Source organism: Amphiprion ocellaris, chromosome 23 (assembly GCF_022539595.1).
Source record: "Amphiprion ocellaris isolate individual 3 ecotype Okinawa chromosome 23, ASM2253959v1, whole genome shotgun sequence".
In the NCBI taxonomy this organism is placed as follows: Eukaryota; Metazoa; Chordata; class Actinopteri; family Pomacentridae; genus Amphiprion; species Amphiprion ocellaris.
The window spans coordinates 14771302-14791314 of record NC_072788.1 but is presented as its reverse complement, the minus strand read 5'-3'; the positions used below and the strand labels follow the sequence as shown (position 1 = coordinate 14791314).

Below are 20013 nucleotides of genomic sequence, written 5' to 3'. Positions count from 1 at the left end.
AAATACTATTAGGACATTTTAACCCAGGTTTTTGATACCCCATAATTTAGCATGTAACTTAGAATATCGATGTGATTTTACTGTATAAAGGCCATTTTTTTTAAATCTATTTTGTCTGGCTTCTTTGTAGATTAAGGTCCTGGCCAGCAGCTGTCCTGCCTCCCATGTGACCCACAGAGGAAACGTCCTCGCCTGGCCTGACTTCCTCAATGGGGTAGTGGGCCGAGTCAAAGTAAACCTCAACAGCATTTTCTGTGCTGGTAAGAGAGCCTCACATATTTCAGGAACATGTTACATTGAATGATGAACCAGGAATACATTTATTTAATGTATTCAAACATAGTTTTGCTGACTTTCCAATTAGTGTTCTGTTAGTCAGCCTTGTAGTTTTCAACCTTCAACAACAACAATTTGGCTTTTTAAACTTGTTGTGTGCAAGTCACAGTAGCTCTAACTCAGCCATTTCTGTTTCTCCAGAGTGCCCTAAGCTGGAGAACGCCATGCCGCACCTGCATGTCTCCTCTGTGGAGGTGAGCCCTGGTGCACAGGTTCAGCTGTCCTGTGATCCCGGTTTCTACCTGGTGGGGGAGCCAGTGCTGCAGTGCCAAAACAAAGGAGAGTGGAGTCACCCCCTGCCCAGCTGTGAACGTAAGACACAGATGAAAACTGCTCTGATTTGCAAAGGAGTTATAAATTTCTATGTTTTTCACTTGTTTTAGCTGATTTTCCTTGTCATCTAGACTTTAAAGCAAAAATAATCAGCTTTTCTCACTGTGAATGAAATTCGCAAAAGACATTTATCCTCTATGCAGCACATCAGTGTCATGCACTGTTCTGAAACTATGTTAAAGTGCATCGTCCCTATCAAATAAAAATGAACTCAGCTGAACTAAATATTGTAGTGTGTTTAACTCCAGACGTGCTCTCCAGCGTACTTCTTTGGGGATGGAAAACAAAACCAGTTCCTAGGTAGTCTGACTCACCAGATGTAGACTGTGGGTAGCTGCTCTTAGCCACATATTTTACCAGCATTCTCCTCCTCTCTTCTACCCTGCTGTTCTGTTTTTAAAAATCTACAACAACAACCACCAAGCAGCAACTTACATGCAGAAAATGACCAGTTCTAGCAAAGATCTGGATCATGTAATACATTTGGCCTGCTTGGTCCTTTCAGTGAATAGTTCTACAAAGCATTTGCCTTCTAACAGGGGTGTTCTTGCATGTTTGCTCACAATTATCAAAAAAGTTTCATCTTGCTAGTATATTTCACCAAAACAAGTTTCCCTTGATACCATTTTGCAGGGGCAGAATCATTGCATCCTGTGCCAAGCACTGTTCAAGCCAGAATGATACTGGGTGCAGTGGAGATAGGTTTGGCTATGCAGAACTGGTTCTTGAGCAAGGAAAATCTGTGAAAAACAATCATAAATGTATTCTTTGTCAGAGTTTGTCAGAAATATATGACGTTTTTGTAGAATACAAGGATGAAGGACCAAAACCTAGAAACTGCTAAACAGATAAATTGAAATTAGTTTACTGGAAGTGATTTGGCTTACAGAGAGTTCAGGCAAACAAAATCCAAATGGCGAGTCTGGCTGAGGCAAATGCACTCAGGGACAGGTGAGTGGAAAGCAATGGCTTGTATAAACACTTACGATCAGCCAGGAGTAAGTACGGGGAACAGAGCCATTATAAGTAATGGGAAGCTGAAAATGGAGAACAGGTGATCAGGCAAGCGAAGTGAACCAGGTGGGACTGCTTGGAAAGTCCAAGGGCACTGGTGGACAGTTTGAAAATAGCAAATCTGGAAAATTTCATGAGAATGCAAGGGCTGGGAGATGTAGAAATGTAACTAAGGGCCAGACAGTGGAAGAACTTGTGGCACATAAGCTTTTAATTCATACACAAGTTTAAAATAACATAGAAAAATACACTTCTATATTGAAGTGCGTGTACATATTATTTTAAATACTACTTTCTTTCTTTCAGGGACAGAAGTGGGTGATTTTGAACAGTCTGACATGTGGATAAATTTACCATTCGTCACTCACGGAAACAAAAAGAAAAACAGTTTTTCACAGCAACAAATGTGTGAAGGGTTGATACACAATGGGTCAGATCTGACACCTCTCGGTTTAGGCGACAGCTGCACTGTTTTCTGCCCTATCACGTGTTAGATTACGGCTGGAAATGACTAAATGATGAGGTTACAACTCCATTAGTGACCTGTAGAGTAGAAAGAGTTAGTGTGACAGTGGTGTTTTTTTGTTTTTTTGCATCGGTTTTGTGAGAATTTGGACAGGTATGATGTCAAAAAGTTGTACACTAGAGCAAATGGTACAAATTGCCGAGCATTTGAAGATGGATGTCAGCGATACATGATCGAAGGAGAACATGAAACACATTTTAAAGGCAACCTGTGGTATGCTGTGGTAGTTTGTCTGTTCTACATGAGGATGGTGGGGAGGTTGCACCTGATGAGAGCCTGTTGTGGGGTCGTTTAAAGAACTCTGTGTAACATGGAGGCATTTATCCCAGGAGATTTTGTGTTTGTTGGGTCGGTTGGTTACTGCTGAACTGTTTAGGTGAAGTAGCCCTGTTGACAAATATATTGAAAGCTAAAGGAAGGTATGTATGATCAGCTTCATGGCAGCAAGCTTTTGAAAGAGTTACAGTGTTCTTGTTACTTTATAGCACCTCTAATGAGCCGCCCATTTAAGCCAGTGAATTTGAATGCTGGTACTGTGTTTCTTCAGACTGGGACGTTTTGCATGAATCATTTTAAATGTTTCTGTCTGACTGAAAGGAAACACACAGTCCCAGTGTGCTAAAGACCATCAGCAACCTTCACACAAGAACTTAACTTAAAGAAGAACTGCTGAAAAACACAAACCAACCACACAAACCAACCAGCAAGTATTGACAAAGCCTCTCCAGAGAGCCTGAACGCATCCACGTGTTGGGGAGAAGTTATGGACAATGTGGATGAGCTGAAGGAGCAGCTTAAGCATAGAGATGCGGAAATCCTGAAGCTCCAGAAGGAGGAGGAGGAGAGTCTCTCTGCAAAGCTCAAAGACGTCGAGAAACTCCAGAGAGCGAAGGTGGACGAGGAAAAGACAGTTCAGGAGAGCAATAGAGCTCAGGCTGGACAGCAGTAGCTTCCTCTGCCTCCCCCCTTCTTTACCAGCTCCTCACCCTTTCTTCTTCATCAGCCTCTTTACCTTCCCTTCACCTTTCGCCCATCAGCCTCTCCTCCACTCCCACCTTCATCCTCACCTAACATCCTTCAAAAATCAAAGCAAGCAAAAAACCAAAGTGTGGATGATGTTAATCTTTGAAGGTTATGCATCCTGTGTATGATTCTCTTAGGCATCTTTAAGTTCATTTTTTCTTTTACTAATTGTCTGAATCTTCACAGCTTAAATCTGAGATGTTTTACTATTTTTAATAGTGGAATCAGTTTTCATAGCAGCTGTATTTTGTCCAGTAGTCCATCCTGGTGTTTTCTTCTAAAAGACATTTATCCAAAAGGTTTGTGTGGAATGTGGAGAGTCTCAGTGACTCAATGTCAGTGTGTTTTCCTCTAAGTTGATCCATTGATGGAGCTGTTAAAAAACTCGCTGCTCCAAGTCAGAGAACAAGTTTCTGAACTTAGACTAAAACTTAATGCAACTTCCTCAGTGTTGCAAAAAAAAATGCAGCAATTTATCCACAAAAAAAAATCTTGAGGAGAGCACCGGCTTCAACTCAGGAACCAAATCTCACGTTGAAAACACTGAAATGTTCTGCAGCACAGCCTGACTGAAATTACACTCCTGATGATGGAAGGATTTATGGTTGTAAAGGTTTCACTTGTAGCTCTAAAAGTTTATTCCAACCAAACATTCCTCTGTTTGTGTTACAGGAGTGTCCTGCGGACCTCCTCAGCCTCTGGAGAACGGCTTGTTTCAGGGGACCGACTTCCATGCTAGTAGCTCTGTGGTCTATCAGTGTAATGCCGGCTTTTACTTGCTGGGAGATGCCAAGGTGCACTGCGCCAACAGCGGCAAGTGGGGAGGAAATCCACCGGCCTGTTTGGGTACAAAACATTCAAGTAATACATATGAAATAAATACTGTATTTGGAAGTTTGGCAACTGATAAAATATCTGTTTTGTGTGTCTGCGTGTGTTCAGATGTGGATGAGTGTGCTCTGGGGTCTGACTGTGATGATCATGCCAGCTGTCAGAACACAGACGGGTCCTACACCTGCACCTGTATTCACCCGTACAGTGGAGATGGCAAAAACTGCACAGGTAATGACGTTCATGAGTAGATTTATTGGTGTTATAGATAATTTGCTGTCCTTTTAATCATTTCTAATAAGAGGATGAGGTCATTAAAGAACCAGAAATGAAACAATTCTAGATGGAATCAAAGCTATGCAAAAATATTGACAATAAAAAGGATTCTTTTGTGTTCCTATTTAAAACCAGTAGCTTTGTGTGTGTGTGTGTGTGTGTGTGTGTGTGTGTGTGTGTGTGTGTGTGTGTGTGTGTGTGTGTTCAGAGCCAGTAAAGTGTGAGAATCCTGGATCTCCAGAGTTTGGTCACAGAGACGGCAGCAACTTCCTGATGGGCAACGAGGTTCTGTTCGGCTGCAATGACGGCTACGAGCTGATTGGCTCATCTCGACTCCACTGCCTGGATACAGGGACCTGGGACGATGTTGTTCCATACTGCAGAGGTGAGAGGAAAAGTGGTCACATAATGGCATCACAATGCAGCGCCACATCGCATACTGTGAATATGCTACAAATGCGCAGAACTATATAGTATGCTGACATTTCAAATGACTCGTTTATCTGTTCTTAACTCAATTTGTTTTTTTTGGCCTTTTCGACACAAACTCCGACAGGTGTGTGACCAAAATTACTTTGAAAACAGGAAACTAGGGTGTTTAATGTCAGGATTATACAAGATGAAACTGAGGTATTTTTTTCTACATGCATTGTTTTCTATGAGTGCAAAATACATCACATGTAGGTGCACTCTGCATTTCATGAGTTTTTACATTAAAATGCTGCAGTTGATTCGGTTCATATAATGGTGGGTTCACTGGTTTAGTCAGTATGTTTCTACCTCCACCTGAACTGTGATCATCCGGTGTGTCTGTGTCAAACCTCTACCTCTCCACAAACCTTGTCCTTTTGTTTTTAAATGATCAGCTACAGGTCACTTTATGTTTTTGGCACACATCAGCTAAACAGCTTGTTTTACGCAGCAGGCAGGGCGAGACTGACCACCAAGGTTATGGATGCACTACTTTCCACCACTGTGGTTAACACAGTATCTGTCTGTGCCGGTTAGAGCGACAGCAATACAGCTTAATGACCCTCATGCTCTCGCACTAATGCCACCAGTTGAAATTTTGTCTTGTCAAAAAAAAAGGTATAATTGTAGTTTTAATGTAATGCTGTCGATTATGGGATTTTGCTCACTATCTCTAAACAGAAGAGTAGTTTCATGAAGATTTATATATAAAGTAACATAGAATAACAGATTGATATCAAGCTAATATGATAATAATCACAGCACTCACCTATTGGCTGATAGATTGTAAGCAAAATACAACCAAAACTACACATAATGCAATCAGATTGTACTTTTTTAAATTTTGTACTGATACACTTCAGGACACACACACACACACACACACACACACACACACACACACACACACACACACACACACACACACACACACACACACACACACTCTCACATGAAAGCAAATCATGCACACAAATACAACCATACATGTACACTTCCCAGTCACACATTACGGGATATGCCTGATGTCTGCCGCTGTGAAGGGGTGATTACACATGCAGCTGTCTTTTTGTCTTCCACTGTGAAGCGCGCTGAAAAGCCTGACCACCGCAGCACCTTCATCTTGGCTCTAAGCCACATTCTTCCTCATAGAAGAGGGGGAGCTTACTTACTCAGTGCCAGCAGAATGTGCCAGTTTGTTGCATTCATTCCATATTGGCTGTTGATTGCAATACTGTATTCAAAGTGATTACAAATGGAAAAAAATTGTAAGTTACCTGAAATACGTAAAGCACCTCAGTGATGTTCCAGAAATCAAAACAGTTACATCTTGTTTTGACTGTTTTCCTGTGTTACAGCCAGCAATAACAAAGGCTAAATAATTCATGTTCTGATGCATTAGAGGGCACACTGAAGGATCAATATACTGCTACAGCAGTAAATCATTGTGTCAGGTTGAAAAATTCCATCTTACACTGTTATTAGAGGAAAGCAGCAGCAGTCTGTCTCTGCTCTTAGACTCACTGCAGATGAACCACATCTCATCTTATCTGCTGCTTCTATTCTGCTGCTCATTACAGTATACATTTATAAAGGAAGTATATAAACAAACAATATTTAATAAGTCAGTCTTGTTCCCTTTCTCAAATTGGCTAGACATAGGAGACCCTAATGATTTTCCATGTTAAAATTTTTCCAGACTGTGATCAATCGTAATGTGACCACGACTGGAAACAACAATGTCTGGCCTGTTTAATAAAAAAATGAATGCAGATGGAATTTCAGACTGATTGCTCCACAGTGCATCTCAATTACACCTCTTTGCATTCTACCTTTTTTATACTTTCCTGCTGGCATCTTTTATCATATTAGTGTAATCTGAATTTCATCAATAACACTTAAAGTCGTCTATGAAATTCTCTCTTTTCTGTCTGGAATTATTCATATAGACAGTCTTTACTCTTACCATAATGAAGAGCTACACTGGTATTTAGTCATTTTTAGGTTTCAGTGAAATCTGAAATTTAAAGCTGTAGTCATTAATCATGTTATTAATATTGTGCTCTAGCCCTCTCCTGCCCAGCACCAACTGTTCCAGAGAACTCCATCATGAAGGGAAGCAACTTCACCTATGGAAGCAAGGTGACTTTCAGGTATCATTTGCATTCTCTACAATACCACAGTATCATTGTGACAATAAAGGTGTTACAAATCTGTCAAGAAAGCCATTACAAGATTGCTGTTTCCTTATGGCATTTGAAAACTCACACTAACTTCCCTCCATTTCAGCTGTAAGAAGGGCTTCCTGCCTCAGATCCCCTATGAATTCCAGTGTCTCACTAGTCTGAGGTGGAGCGGGACACCACCGGTCTGTCATCCAGTGACCTGTGGGGGCCCACCAACTGTAGAAAATGCGGACTACACCCTTGATCTAAACACATACATGTCTACTGTCAAATATACCTGCACTGAGGGATACAGGTATGGTTTAATAACCGTTAACTGCACTGCTGACTCTGACTTCTGCTGGTGTTTGGTCATTTCATTGAATAAATGTATTTTATCAATACTTGACTGCTGAATAGAATGAAATTAGAATTTAAAGTAACAATAAAACAGACGTTCTGTACTGTAATCAAACTAAAATATGACAGAAGAAAATATGCTGCTATCACCCTTGATTTTTCAGTTTTCACAAGGTATTTTTGTACTTCTCTGTAATACGATTATTTGCAGTAGTGTGAGTGTGTAAACTGAAAGGTGTGTTGGTGTGAAGACCACAGGGTTCCATGGAAGTGGTTTGTGAAGCGACAGGGGAGTGGAGCAGACCTGTACCTCGCTGTGTGAGCGTCCTGTGCCACGAACCACCAACCCTAAGAGATGCTGTGACTGTAGGAGAGAACTATGAACTGGGAAACAAGGTGCACTATGTCTGCAAAGAAGGGTAAATGTGGTTGAAGTCTATTCAGTTATTATGCTGTTTCATCAACTAAAACTAAAAAGTTTTTAAATGAAAACATAATAGTTAATTTCAATGCAGACATTTGGCTTCTGCATTTCACTAACCTAGTTATATGTAACTATATATTACTGTGTCATATAGCCTTTAATTATAAAATAATATGTGCATGTGTACTATTTGTCATTTTGAATGCTGAGTGCTGTATCGTCAATTTCCTGTATGTTCATCAAAATAAACCCTTTGCAACCCGTCCGATTCAGTAAAAAAAAGACGAGATTCTATCATCCTCGGAATCAGGAAGCCATCAGTGACTCAGTTTTGATCAGCAGATATGAAATATAATTTTAGAAACTTTCAGCTGAACTGGGCTGAGCTGCAGGCTTTGTTTAAACAGAGCAGATAGGAAATAAATAGTATTAAAACACATTTAAAAATGCACAAAATAAAATATATATGTATATATATATATATATATCGATAGTATGTAGAATCACCATTTTTCCAGCATTGGTACCACTTGGAAAAATGTTGTACAAAGTGATTCTAGATTTCTTTCATTTTTTTGTAAAAAAATAAGTAATCAAAGAAATGTAGTGCTGTATCCATAAAGGTGCTGTACTTTATATTGAAATTTAAAAGGAGCCTACCGTATGTAAATATGACAGAAGTGCAAAAAATGGCCAGAAAAGAGCTTTGTTTTCAAAAAGTTAAACAATCAACTGTTACTGATGTTATTATTGGCACTGGCATATCTTGGTGCTGTGGTTTTTTTTTATCCCCTTTGCTCATCATCTTTGTTGCTTCTTATATGCAGCTACACTCTGATTGGCCCAGAAACCAGGGAATGTCTACCAACTGGCCAATGGAGTGAAAGCTCTGCCCAGTGCGTCCCTCGCTCCTGTGGCCCCCCACCTGCCATCGACCACGCTGAGCCCTATGAGAGCCACCAGCTGTTCGGAGACACGGCAAACTACTACTGCACTGATGGATACGTTGCTGGAAACAACTCTAAGATGATATGCAATGCTCAGGGTGTGTGGGCACCACCTGATGGCATGGCGGCCCCTCGCTGCATTGCGAACTTCTGCCTACGCCCACCTGACCTTTCCCACGCAATTTTAGATTCAGTCAACAAACCTAAATATGCTAGCAACACTGAAGTGAGCTATAAATGTGAAGAGGGCTTCATGCTCAACACCACAGCCACACTCAGATGCCTGATGGGAGGAGAGTGGGAGCCTTCACCATTTGATATCGGCTGTGTGCCAGTGAGGTGCTCCAAGCCTGAAAGCATTGATCGGGGCTATGTGATTGGGACAAACTACAGTTTTGGGGCTGTTGTGGCATACAGCTGCAATTCAGGCTTCCTGATCCGAGGGGAGAAGAGGAGAACCTGCAAGGCCAATGGAGAGTGGGGAGGAGCTCTGCCTATTTGTGTACCTGTGTCCTGCTCATCCCCTCCACCACTCAGGAATGGATACATCCAGGTCAGACATAAAGCTCAGATTGAGCACATTAATCCTTCTTATAAACATAATAAACAATTAAAATGATATATTGCACTGTTCCCCTACAGGTCAGAGGTCGATTCACATTCAACAGCAAGGTGACATATGCCTGTAATGCAGGCTACAGACTGATTGGCCAGCCAGAGCGAAGTTGCCAAGCCAACCGCCAGTGGTCCAACCACGACCCTCCCACTTGTGTCCTTTTAACCTGCGATCCTCCTCCTGACATCGTCCATGGACACTACAAAGGCTCGGAGTTCCAGGTGGGCCGCAAAGTGCAGTATGTCTGTGATGAGGGTTATGAGCTGGCTGGTGATGCTATCTGGACCTGTCTGAAGTATGGAAGATGGGATAAGTCGAGACGTCCACGCTGCTCACCAGTCCAGTGTCCAGAGCCACCGCTGGAGGAGAACCACCTGGTCCTGAAGGGCCTAGACTCTGAATCTGGAACAGTGGAATTGTCCTGTGAGGATGGTTACGTCCTGGAGGGGGCTCGGATCCTCCGCTGCACTCCGTCTCAGGAGTGGAACGACACCTTTCCAGTGTGTAAACAAGTATTTTGTGGTTCACTGCCAGAGGTGTCATTTGGTGGCCCTTCCTCGTCCTCTCCCCCATTTCCTTTCAGCTCTGTGGTGACCTACACCTGTATGGATGGCTTTACTTTAAGACAAGAAGGCTCTGTGTCCTGTCTAGCTAACGGACAGTGGAGCACTCCTTACCCAGAATGCATCCCAGTTGAATGTCCTCAGCCTGTAGAGATTTCTAATGGTATTGTCGATGTTCAGGGTCTGATGTACCTCAGCAAAGCACTGTATAGCTGTAAGACTGGATATAACTTAGTGGGAAACTTCACTGTCCTCTGTGGAGAGAAAGGACTATGGATTGGTGGGGTGCCTTCTTGCCGTCCAATTGAATGCTCAATCCCTACACAGATAGCCAATGGAAAAGTGGGTTATACAAAGCTCCAGTTTGGTAACAGTGCTACTTACTCTTGTCGTCGTGGTTACCGCCTCCAAGGCCCAGAGACTCTGAAATGCCTGGCCAGTGGAGAATGGGACATTGAGCCACCTGCTTGTGTGCAGATATCATGCACTCCACCCCAGCCAATTGAAAGTGGTTTTGTAGAGGGTCAGGATCATAGTTTTGGTGTCACTATTTTCTACAGCTGTTTTCCTGGCTTCCAGCTAGTGGGCCAGGACCATCTAACATGTGAGGAGTTTGGCTGGTCAAGCTCTGTTCCTGTCTGCGTACCCTCGGACTGTGGCCTGCCTCCTCACATTGACTTTGGGGAATATGTCAGGGTGACAGAACTGGGAGATGGATCTGGTTCTGCTTCTAAAGACACTCAATCATTATCTACACATATGGACTTGAACTTCCTTCATGGGACACTGATTGAGTACCATTGCCACAAAGGTTACGACCTCACACGCCACATCAGGTTGGTGTGTCAGGAGGATGGAGGATGGAATGGGACCGCCCCATCATGTGTCCCAGCTGAGTGTGAAACGCCACCTAGTCCAGAGCATGGCTGGGTGAATGTAACTGATGCGTCCCTCGGCAGTATGGTCAGATATTCTTGTGAGGAAGGATATGAGCTGGAGGGGGAGCCTGAGAGACATTGCGTATCGGGTCGACTGTGGACTGATGATGCCCCAGTTTGTCGACCTGTTTCCTGCGGTGACCCAGGAGTGATTGCAAATGGCACGGCTCATGGAGGTGAATTTGTTTATCCTCAGGTATTACACTATGAGTGTAGTCCTGGGTTTGCCTTAAAGGGCAGTGACACTATTGCCTGCCAGGCAGATGGAAAGTGGAATGGTAGGAAACCACAGTGTGAACCAGTGTCCTGTGGTCCTCCTAAAATCCCCAGTGATATTACATTTAAAGGCAAAGAGTACACCTATAATAGTGAAATAGAACTGAGCTGTCAGCCTGGTTTTCTCTTAAAAGGGAAGTCTGTAACTATTTGCCAGGCTGATGGCACATGGAGCCACCAGTCTCCTACCTGTGTACCAGCCCGCTGCGGGAAGCCCTCCCCAATACCCAATGGGAGTGTGCTGGGGTCAGAGTTTGGCTACAACAGCAAGGTAAAGTATGAATGTGATGAGGGATACGTGCTCAAAGGAGATTCTACACGTGTTTGTCAATCAGATGGACTTTGGGACAAACTGCCACCCCGCTGTGATATCATTAGCTGTGATCCACCTGAGGACATCAGTCACGGCTTCCTGAATGGCTCCAGCTTCAACTATGATGACGTGGTGGAGTATGTTTGCTTTGATGGCTACGAGGTAGTCGGGGATCCCATCCTGCGGTGCTCTGCTCAAGGCCTCTGGGTGGGCAATGTGCCCCAGTGTCAGCCCTGCGTCTGCAACCTCCCTGTAGTGAAATTTGGGGTGGTTCTTGGCCAGGACCGTGCCTGCGGAGACCGAGTGCACTTCCAGTGTGACGACGGCTACAAGCTGCTGGGTCCCTCTCAGGCGGTGTGTGAGAAGGGAGGTGTGTGGAGCCCCGGGGTGCCTGTATGTGGCCGGGGGAGGTGCAGTGTCGCCCCGCCTACAGTCCCGAATGCTGTTTTGCAGGGCGGCAGTGCCACCTTCCCAGACACAGCTATTTACAGGTGTCGACCGGGCTACCAGCAAAAGGGGTACCCACACCTCTCCTGTGGAAGAGACGGCAGGTGGGGGGAACCCAGGATCAGCTGTGAGCCTGTGAGCTGTGGAAAACCACCAGCAGTAGCCCATGCTCAGCTGGAGGGAGACATCTTTACCTTCCCCAACCAGGTCACTTATAGGTAAATACTGTTTTTATACTCTAATTTGCGACATTTTGTTTTTCTTTTTGACAGAAATAACAGATGTTAGCCACCATACTGCTGTTTGCACTTGATTTAATCACATGGCTAGACAGATTTCATTAGCTATAAATAACTAAACGTACCCTTTACACCTGTTCTCTATCATTTCTCTTTAAGTCGCCCTAATTCCTGTGTGAATTTACTTATTACTTATCCATATATATATAATCATATCAAAGACCAAATATGCCTCTTGCTCTCCAGGTGTGATGATGGATATAAACTAGCCACACAGACAGATTTCCTTGCCTGCCAGAGTGACGGCACCTGGTCCAAACACAGCATTCGATGCCGCCCCACCCCCTGCCTGCTACCCACCAACGTCTCCATCCCCCAACTCGCAATCACTGGGAAGGAGTTGACTCCTGTCGGAGGCACCATCACCCTCTCCTGCCCTCCTGGCTTCTACCTGCAGGGGTCAGCATTGGCAGAGTGTCAGGTAAGAAACATGCTCGTCAGTCATTTGTCTCTAAGCCTCTTAATCTTAATATGAATGCCAAATCAGTTAGTCAGCACAAGTAATCATGATATGTATAAAAAAAAGATGTTGCAAAATCGATTTTAAGTGATCTGTCTGCTGTTTAAATATTGTGTGTCATCACTGTCATATAACCAGTATAGTTTTGCCATTGACCCATGAAGAAGTCATGTTTTTCACTGATGTTAAGAAGAAGCTGTGAATAATGAAGTACTTCCTGTCCTGTCTTTATGGCTGTGTGATAAGGTGGGTGGAAGCTGGGCCCCAAGCATCATGTCTGTTTCCTGCGAGATGGTGATGTGTGAGAAACCCCCTCCTCTTCTTCATGGTTTAATTGAGGGGGACAGCTACAGCTATGGAGACTTTGTCATGTACTCCTGTCTACCTGGATTTGACATGAAGGTACTGCTCATCAAGCCAAGTTTTCTTTTGGAGAGTTTAGCACTTTAGCGCTCAGAATTGGAAACATGCTTTAATGAATTATTTCAACATATACAGAGAAAGTAACATGACATAGAAAAACACAGTCATAGTTGTTTTGGATACCGAATCTAATAGAATATGTTGTTTTTCTAAAAGATGTATTTGATGAACGAGAGTGCACTCATTTCCTGTAATACTCTCCTTTCTTCCACTGTGCTTTTAAAAAACAGTTTGTCCACCATAAGATAATGGCTAACAATCAGATTACAGAAAGTCACATGATTTCTCCTCAGCATTCAGTAGTTACAGTGTGTAGTTGCAGAGCCAAGAGAAGGAGCTGAGTCACTGTTTCCCGATACACTGATACCTACTGATAACTACTCCTCAATTTAAATACTCACCACAATGAAGCCCTGTTAATGCACTGAGGACACACGAAGACAACAAGCTGCGGCTTTAATAGCACTTAGGCAACTTAGTGGAAAAATACAGAACAGTCATTGCGTCAGAGTGCAGAGAAAAAAATCGATATCATGGACCTTAACTGTATCGTGTTTCTTGCTGTGATACAGCACATTGAAATAGGGTGTAAAAGTGTTGCCGTGTTAAGTCATCAGATGTTTCTATTGCTTTACACTTCTCCCTTTTTGTCACAGGGAGACTCTATCCAGACCTGCCAGGGAGACAGAACATGGAGTGGCACGCAGCCAGTGTGTGTTGGTAGGTTTGTGTACATAAGGGACAGACTAGAAGATGTTTCTAACAATGTCCAAGTGTTTAATCTTAGTGTGCTGTCAGAGCTATTCTTCAAACTATTTGTCACGAAAGCTGGGAACACCCTTTAAGATGACTAAAACTTCCAAAGATATCCCCTCCACATAAAACAATCTTTTCACTAACATTTTTTGGTCATGATAGTCACAAAGAAGCACGTAGGGAATGACTCAGTGAACAAAGGGGACAAAAAACTCCCTGCAGTCCATAAATTCTTACATCCTCTTGTTTCATGAAAAAATGGCAATAATGCTTTGCTAATATATGCTGCAAAGTAAAAGAAATTTTACATTTGGATTAAATGGGAGATGGAGAAATAAATGTTTACCAAGATTGAGAATATATCATGACTTCAGTTTAGCTGTAGCGTTGTTCTAAAACTTTACGACGTGGATTCTAAAATATTTTTAACTAAAATCACTTTTCCATTCTGTAAACATCTTCCATGATGTCCACAGTCTACATTCCAGCTGTGAAAAACAAACTTTAAAAAATCTCTGACCAAATGTAAACACATTTTGTATAATAAACCTTTGTGAAGGTTTAGCGGTGTAACTGACTTTTATCTGAGTGTTATGTAACTTGTTACAATGTAAACAAACGCATTAACCCGCCACACCTGTGACACCTGTCAACAGTCTCCTCAGCACATTCCTGTGGGCCTCCTCCCACTGTGAAAAATGCACAGGTCCAGATGACAGCAGAGCCTCACTCACACAATGTGAGCTATGTGTGTAATGGTGGGCTGCAGCTGGTCGGCCCAAAGACTGTCGTCTGTCTGGCCAATGGCACATGGAGTCTGCCAGCACCTACGTGTGAAGGTATGGAGGACGCACAATAAGCATTGAATGAAAAGCCTCCTTTTTGTCTTCTTCTATTACATCTCAACTTCATCATTTTGCCTCTCTTGTCAGTCGCTAGAGGCTGTGACAGCCCGAAACAGATGCTGCATGGCAAAGTGCAGGAACACAACCTGAACACTGGGCGTGCTGTGGAGTTCCAGTGTGATAAAGGCTACAGGCTGGTGGGAGACTCTCTGGTGGTGTGTATGGGGGGCAACGCCTGGAGCTCCACTTTCCCCACCTGCCAGCGTGAGAAAACTTTGCCTTTTGCACACACACAGACACACACAGCCATATACTGGAGAGATTTTTCTAGTATACTGTATTTGCTGTCTGACCTTCTGCTGTGCTGGACTTCCCTTACAATTTGCTGACACTGTGGTTGCTTTCTGCCAAAGCCAAGGAATTTGACAAACATTTGCAACACGTAGCCAAACACCCACTCAAAATTCTTTGCAACATTACTGCATTTCGTAATCTTTTTCACAACAAATGTGACAAATGGGGCGGATTCGTCAGCTTTTCTTACTTGTTGGTTTCAATTTGAGTTGACTGGAATATTAGTTTTGAGTCATGCCTCAGGATATTTGTCAAAATGAAACCAAGGCTTACTGTGTTTTTATCTGAAAAACTATTGCACACAGAAAAGAAGTTGGGATATTTTTCACTCAAAAATATCCAGCCAAAAAGATGATTGATTAATGATGCAAACTAAAGCTGCATTAATTTACTAATTAATTGACTGGTTGAGCAACAAAAATTATTTATTGTTTCAGGAATTTTCCAAAGAAAAACTGCCAAATATTTTCTGGCTTCAGCACCAGGATTTGCTGCTTTTCTTAAATCAGTTGAACATTCTTAGGTTTTGTAAAAATATCATCATTTTGATGTATACTTTCACACTTGTACATTTTTTTATACCTTTTTTCAAACTGTCTTCTCAAACAAAGACATCTGTTTTTATCTGTAGTCAGTATCCTGGCATGATCAATCATGTCAGCTACTGCAACTTGTTGTTTCTGTGATAAACATCTAAAAATATATTGCTAAGAGATACACTGTGTCAACTGGATTTTAAGTAGGTAAAAATAACTGCATCCATTCTTTGTTTCACAGCCAAGTCTTGCCCGGCTCCTCCAGGCTGGAAGCAGGACAGTAGCAGGAACGGATCCCCGCAGGAGTTTCATGTTGGACAGTCAGTCCGTGTTACCTGCCCCAAAGGGCAGCAGGTGAAAGGCAGCGGCACCATCACCTGCAGGCCAGACCAAACCTGGAGCCCCATCAGCTCTGTGTGTGAAAGTAGGTAGAAGCCTTGAAGACGGTGGATTCAGTGTGACAGTCAAAACACTGCATTCATTTTAGGAAGAAGTGTTACATTAAAGGAACCATTATTTGAAACAGATAGTGTTCTACTTGACGGATTTCTTCTTCATAAACATAACTAATGAGTTGTTTTAGCAGCTTTATTTAGATGTCAAGGTTACTGGTGGAAAATAAATATTACAGAACAGTTCATTTGTTGAAATAAGTTGAAATATTTAAATCAATTCAAGGGACTACTATGAAGTTACCTATGTGGGTTTATGGTTCTGAGGATTTTATCATCTAGTGACAAACAACTAGAAATACGAAGGTTGTGTTTTATTTAAAATATAATCAAAGCACTTCAAATATGTTACCACATGCTGTGCATCAAATATTATGTTCATCTGGCCATTCCACTCATATGGACTAATACTGCAATATCAACAAGGTTCTTATCTTGCCAGATAAGTAATATATTAAGCAGTATTTAATATAATTGCTTTTATGTAATGACCTTTTTAGCTTGAGGTTTAATTATTTTAGGGAGGGTGACTGCTCACTATTTTTATCTTCTCATCTTTACTGCACCTATTGTCTTTGATGTTAAAGTTTATTAGGATTAAAATATACAGCCTCTGAACAGACCTTTGTCCCAACTCTGTGGTACTTTATGTAACAGTTCAATGCCACAGTCTTTCATTCTAGCATAATTAGTATACTAGATTTTCCATTTTTGTCCTGAAATGTCAATGAGAATCAATAAGAATGTTTTTCCTTAATCAATCTGAGTTTATAGACGTGTGATGTATTATTTTTGTGGGGATCAATCAGCTATAGTTAGTAGGATGTCAGTGTAATCTGTACTAAAGCTACCAAATCATGTCTTAAATAATGTGAAAATCACATAAACCACTGTGCATTTAATATTGCACTCTGCATGCTCCTCTTGTCTTGATCCGAGTGCTTCTCTTCACTTGCATGGCTGTTGGCTTAAAGCTGCCTGTTAGTTGAAAGTACCATTTCTCTGTTGTCGCCTGTCTCTCATTGAGCTTTTATCAAAACAAATGAGGCTGCATCAAACACGCCGTTGGTGTCCTGTATGCTGAACTAATTACAGGCAAATTTGCAGCTTCTATGGCAACCTTTGTCAGATAAACCCTTGATCTTTCTTCAGCACGGTCATCCTGAATATGCAAACATTGGTGCTCATGTTGCTATGGCTTGTTATTTATATGTGCATGTTTCCTCTTCTATATGCATGTTTATCGTAGTCCTTTTACTCCTGAGGGGAATTTTCAGCTCGAGTTATTAGCAAGCCACACAAATGGACTATCTGACAAATCTGGATATGTTGCATGAAAATCACTGCCTTCAGGGGAAACAAAAGATCCAGAAAACGAACTTGATTTAATTTAATAACAGATTTATCTCTGCAGCGCATCATTTAATAGTTGGGTTTTTTATCTACATACAGGGTAGACAAAATAGTAGACAAACCTACACTTTAGTAAGAGAGCTCTGTCACATTTACTATTGTTGTTGGACAGAGAGTTGCTTCCTGAAATGCTGGTGCATTAATGAAAAATACCTAAATTGTGTTATGTGACCAGGATGAAAGACACCTGACACAGTAAACTTCAAATAGAAAGAGCAAGGGCGAAGAGCTGGCAGCTTCAACAAATATTCAACATTATGATCGGTTATTTTTTTTGCAAGTTGTTAAAAGTTAAATTTAGATTATTTAAAATTAAAGACATGGTTTAGGAAGCAGCACCGTTTGTAGCCAAACTCTACAAGGAGAATAAAGAAGAGGTCTAGAGAGTAACCCGTGGGTCGTTCCATCTGGGCTGTTGTGCAGGGGTGTCCTGTGGCCCCCCCCTCCATGTGGCCAATGGGGTGGTGCGGGGGGCGGTGTTCCAGTTCGGGGACGTGGCGGTGTACTCGTGTTTTGGCGGCTACGCCATGGAGGGCGTTGGAAGGAGCAGGTGTCTGGAGAACGGCACCTGGACGCCGCCTCCCACATGCAGAGGTAGAGAGAACACCGGAGGGATTCTTCCTTCCTCGGGACACTTCCTGCTTCAGCTGACTGTCTCTTCTGCACATAACGTCATGCAGCTTTTCAGCTTGTTAATCCTTCTCCCAACTGCCACTGCTTACCTCTAAGAAATACTTCATTCTTTGAAGGTCTTTAATGCTTCTGTGCCTGCAGTCTCTGGCTTCCAGTGGCTTTACACCAGTTGCATGCATACAGTGTATGGAGCTAGGGAAAAGAATTCACTTTTTGGGTGTCTTAATGGTATTTCCTCTTTACCTGGAAATGTTAGAAAACCATTTGGTTCACATAATTAGGCAGCTTCTCCACAGAACCTCTTATCTTGCTGTACTGTGACCAGTAGTACTTCCTATGTGGTGTTTGCACCATGTTCTGATGTCACTGCACAGTTCATATCTAAATGCTGTCTATAGCCTGGATCCAGGGGAAACCCTCCTTTAAACATGTAAACGTGATCTACATGTCATGTCCTTGCATTTTGGAGGTCTTTGTAATGCCCAGTGGTGTATTTTTTCATTCCCGTGGATAATTGAATGAAAAATATATAATGTCATACCATATCAACATTTTCCTTGTGCAAAATTATTTGGTCAGTATAAAAAAAAAAAAGTCAGTCATAAGAAACATATTTAGGTTAGATTTTGGCCTAAAATGCTAATTCCAGTGGAATTCTCAACTTTTTCTGTCAACTCAGCCATTTTATAGTGACAAAACATTTGAGAAAATTATAAATCAATTCTAAAGTGACAGCGCTCTCAGTTGATCAGAGTTCAGTGCAGGTATAAGACATTAGAAGATTTGACTTTGAAACTAGACATAAGTGTTAATTCTGCTTTGTCATTAGCACAGGTCATCATTTTAATGAGCTGTAATCAAATGTGACAGCATTCCTATGAAAGGTCACTCCCATGTGTTCAACACTGAGCCATTTGTGGTTGAAACACAAAGCTGACTCTGTCTATAATAAACATTCTTAAAACTTGCTAGGTGCAAAGCAAGACTAGGAGAACTGGGTTCAGAAACATCAATAAAATAGCCATGTTTCATCATTGAAAAATTAGGTGGCTTTTAACATCACAGACTGATTATATTAAAAAAAATCTCCCATTTGTTTTGTAATAGGGTGACTGATTGAAATGTGCCATCTGTAGATGGTTTTGGAGTGAGTGTGTCAAATTATTTCCAACTTAACAAATGACATATTGTCTGATTGTCTAATTGTGTGGCTGTTTCGTATGCGTTGTTATTCGTACTTTACATACATGGATACAAATCAGAGACTCAAACTAGTGGTTTAGCTCCATATTTACAGACTTGTTGGAAATTCAATGGGAAAAAGACAAGTCACTGAGTTAAGTATGAAACTGAGGTCTGGGTCCAGGCTAGCCTTTTCATAACAGCTGTTTGTGCACTTTCCTGTCTGCCTTTAGGGTGTTTCTGTTCATGTCTTGATAATTTATACTGAGTAAATGTGAATGCTGTGTTTGACCGTTTGCATGAGGCTACATGTCAAAGATCTGAATCTCATGTTCTGGAGGCTGCGACAGAGAAAGAGTGTGTACTCTGACAGTTTTGTTTTCTATTCTTATGTGACTGGAAGAAGATCAAATCTGTCAAGTATCTGCTTGTCTGTATCGCTGCTGGTGTGTTTTTACACAAGCGGAGCATAACCTGTGTTTCTCCATTTGTAACTTGTTATTCCTTTGTGTGTTTGTGTGTGCTGTCGTCCTCAGCGGTGTGTTGGCTGCAGTGTCAGAATGGAGGAGTGTGTCAGCGGCCCAACACCTGCTCCTGCCCCGAGGGCTGGATGGGCCGACTTTGTGAGGAGCGTAAGTATTTCATCTTTCTAAAACCTCAGTGGCACAAAGTGAACACCCAGAATGTGACGGTTAGTGTGTTTCAACTCATAAAAAATGCTCACGGACACCAGGAAGCAGCTTGCTAAGCAGGTTTTAACAGACAATGGTGCACAAAGAGAATCAGATAGCCAGACCAGGT

General features: G+C 42.1%; 1 protein-coding gene across 3 annotated transcripts in view; it reads left to right on the top strand.

Moving 5' to 3' along the window:
- Positions 1-20013, top strand: part of svep1 (sushi, von Willebrand factor type A, EGF and pentraxin domain containing 1) — a 101073-nt gene that overhangs the window by 76870 nt on the left and 4190 nt on the right. For 2 of the 3 annotated variants that reach the window (XM_035947446.2, XM_035947445.2), the window contains 18 exons: positions 131-260; positions 478-648; positions 3905-4078; positions 4175-4294; positions 4548-4724; positions 6879-6963; positions 7100-7291; positions 7587-7754; positions 8587-9259; positions 9349-12077; positions 12345-12579; positions 12865-13020; positions 13698-13761; positions 14454-14636; positions 14730-14906; positions 15774-15956; positions 17821-17991; positions 19749-19844. In XM_035947446.2, the coding sequence (XP_035803339.2) occupies positions 131-260; positions 478-648; positions 3905-4078; positions 4175-4294; positions 4548-4724; positions 6879-6963; positions 7100-7291; positions 7587-7754; positions 8587-9259; positions 9349-12077; positions 12345-12579; positions 12865-13020; positions 13698-13761; positions 14454-14636; positions 14730-14906; positions 15774-15956; positions 17821-17991; positions 19749-19844 (5884 nt within the window). The remainder of the gene's footprint in view (positions 1-130; positions 261-477; positions 649-3904; positions 4079-4174; positions 4295-4547; positions 4725-6878; positions 6964-7099; positions 7292-7586; positions 7755-8586; positions 9260-9348; positions 12078-12344; positions 12580-12864; positions 13021-13697; positions 13762-14453; positions 14637-14729; positions 14907-15773; positions 15957-17820; positions 17992-19748; positions 19845-20013) is intronic. The other variant, XM_023268649.3, reaches the window with a different exon arrangement.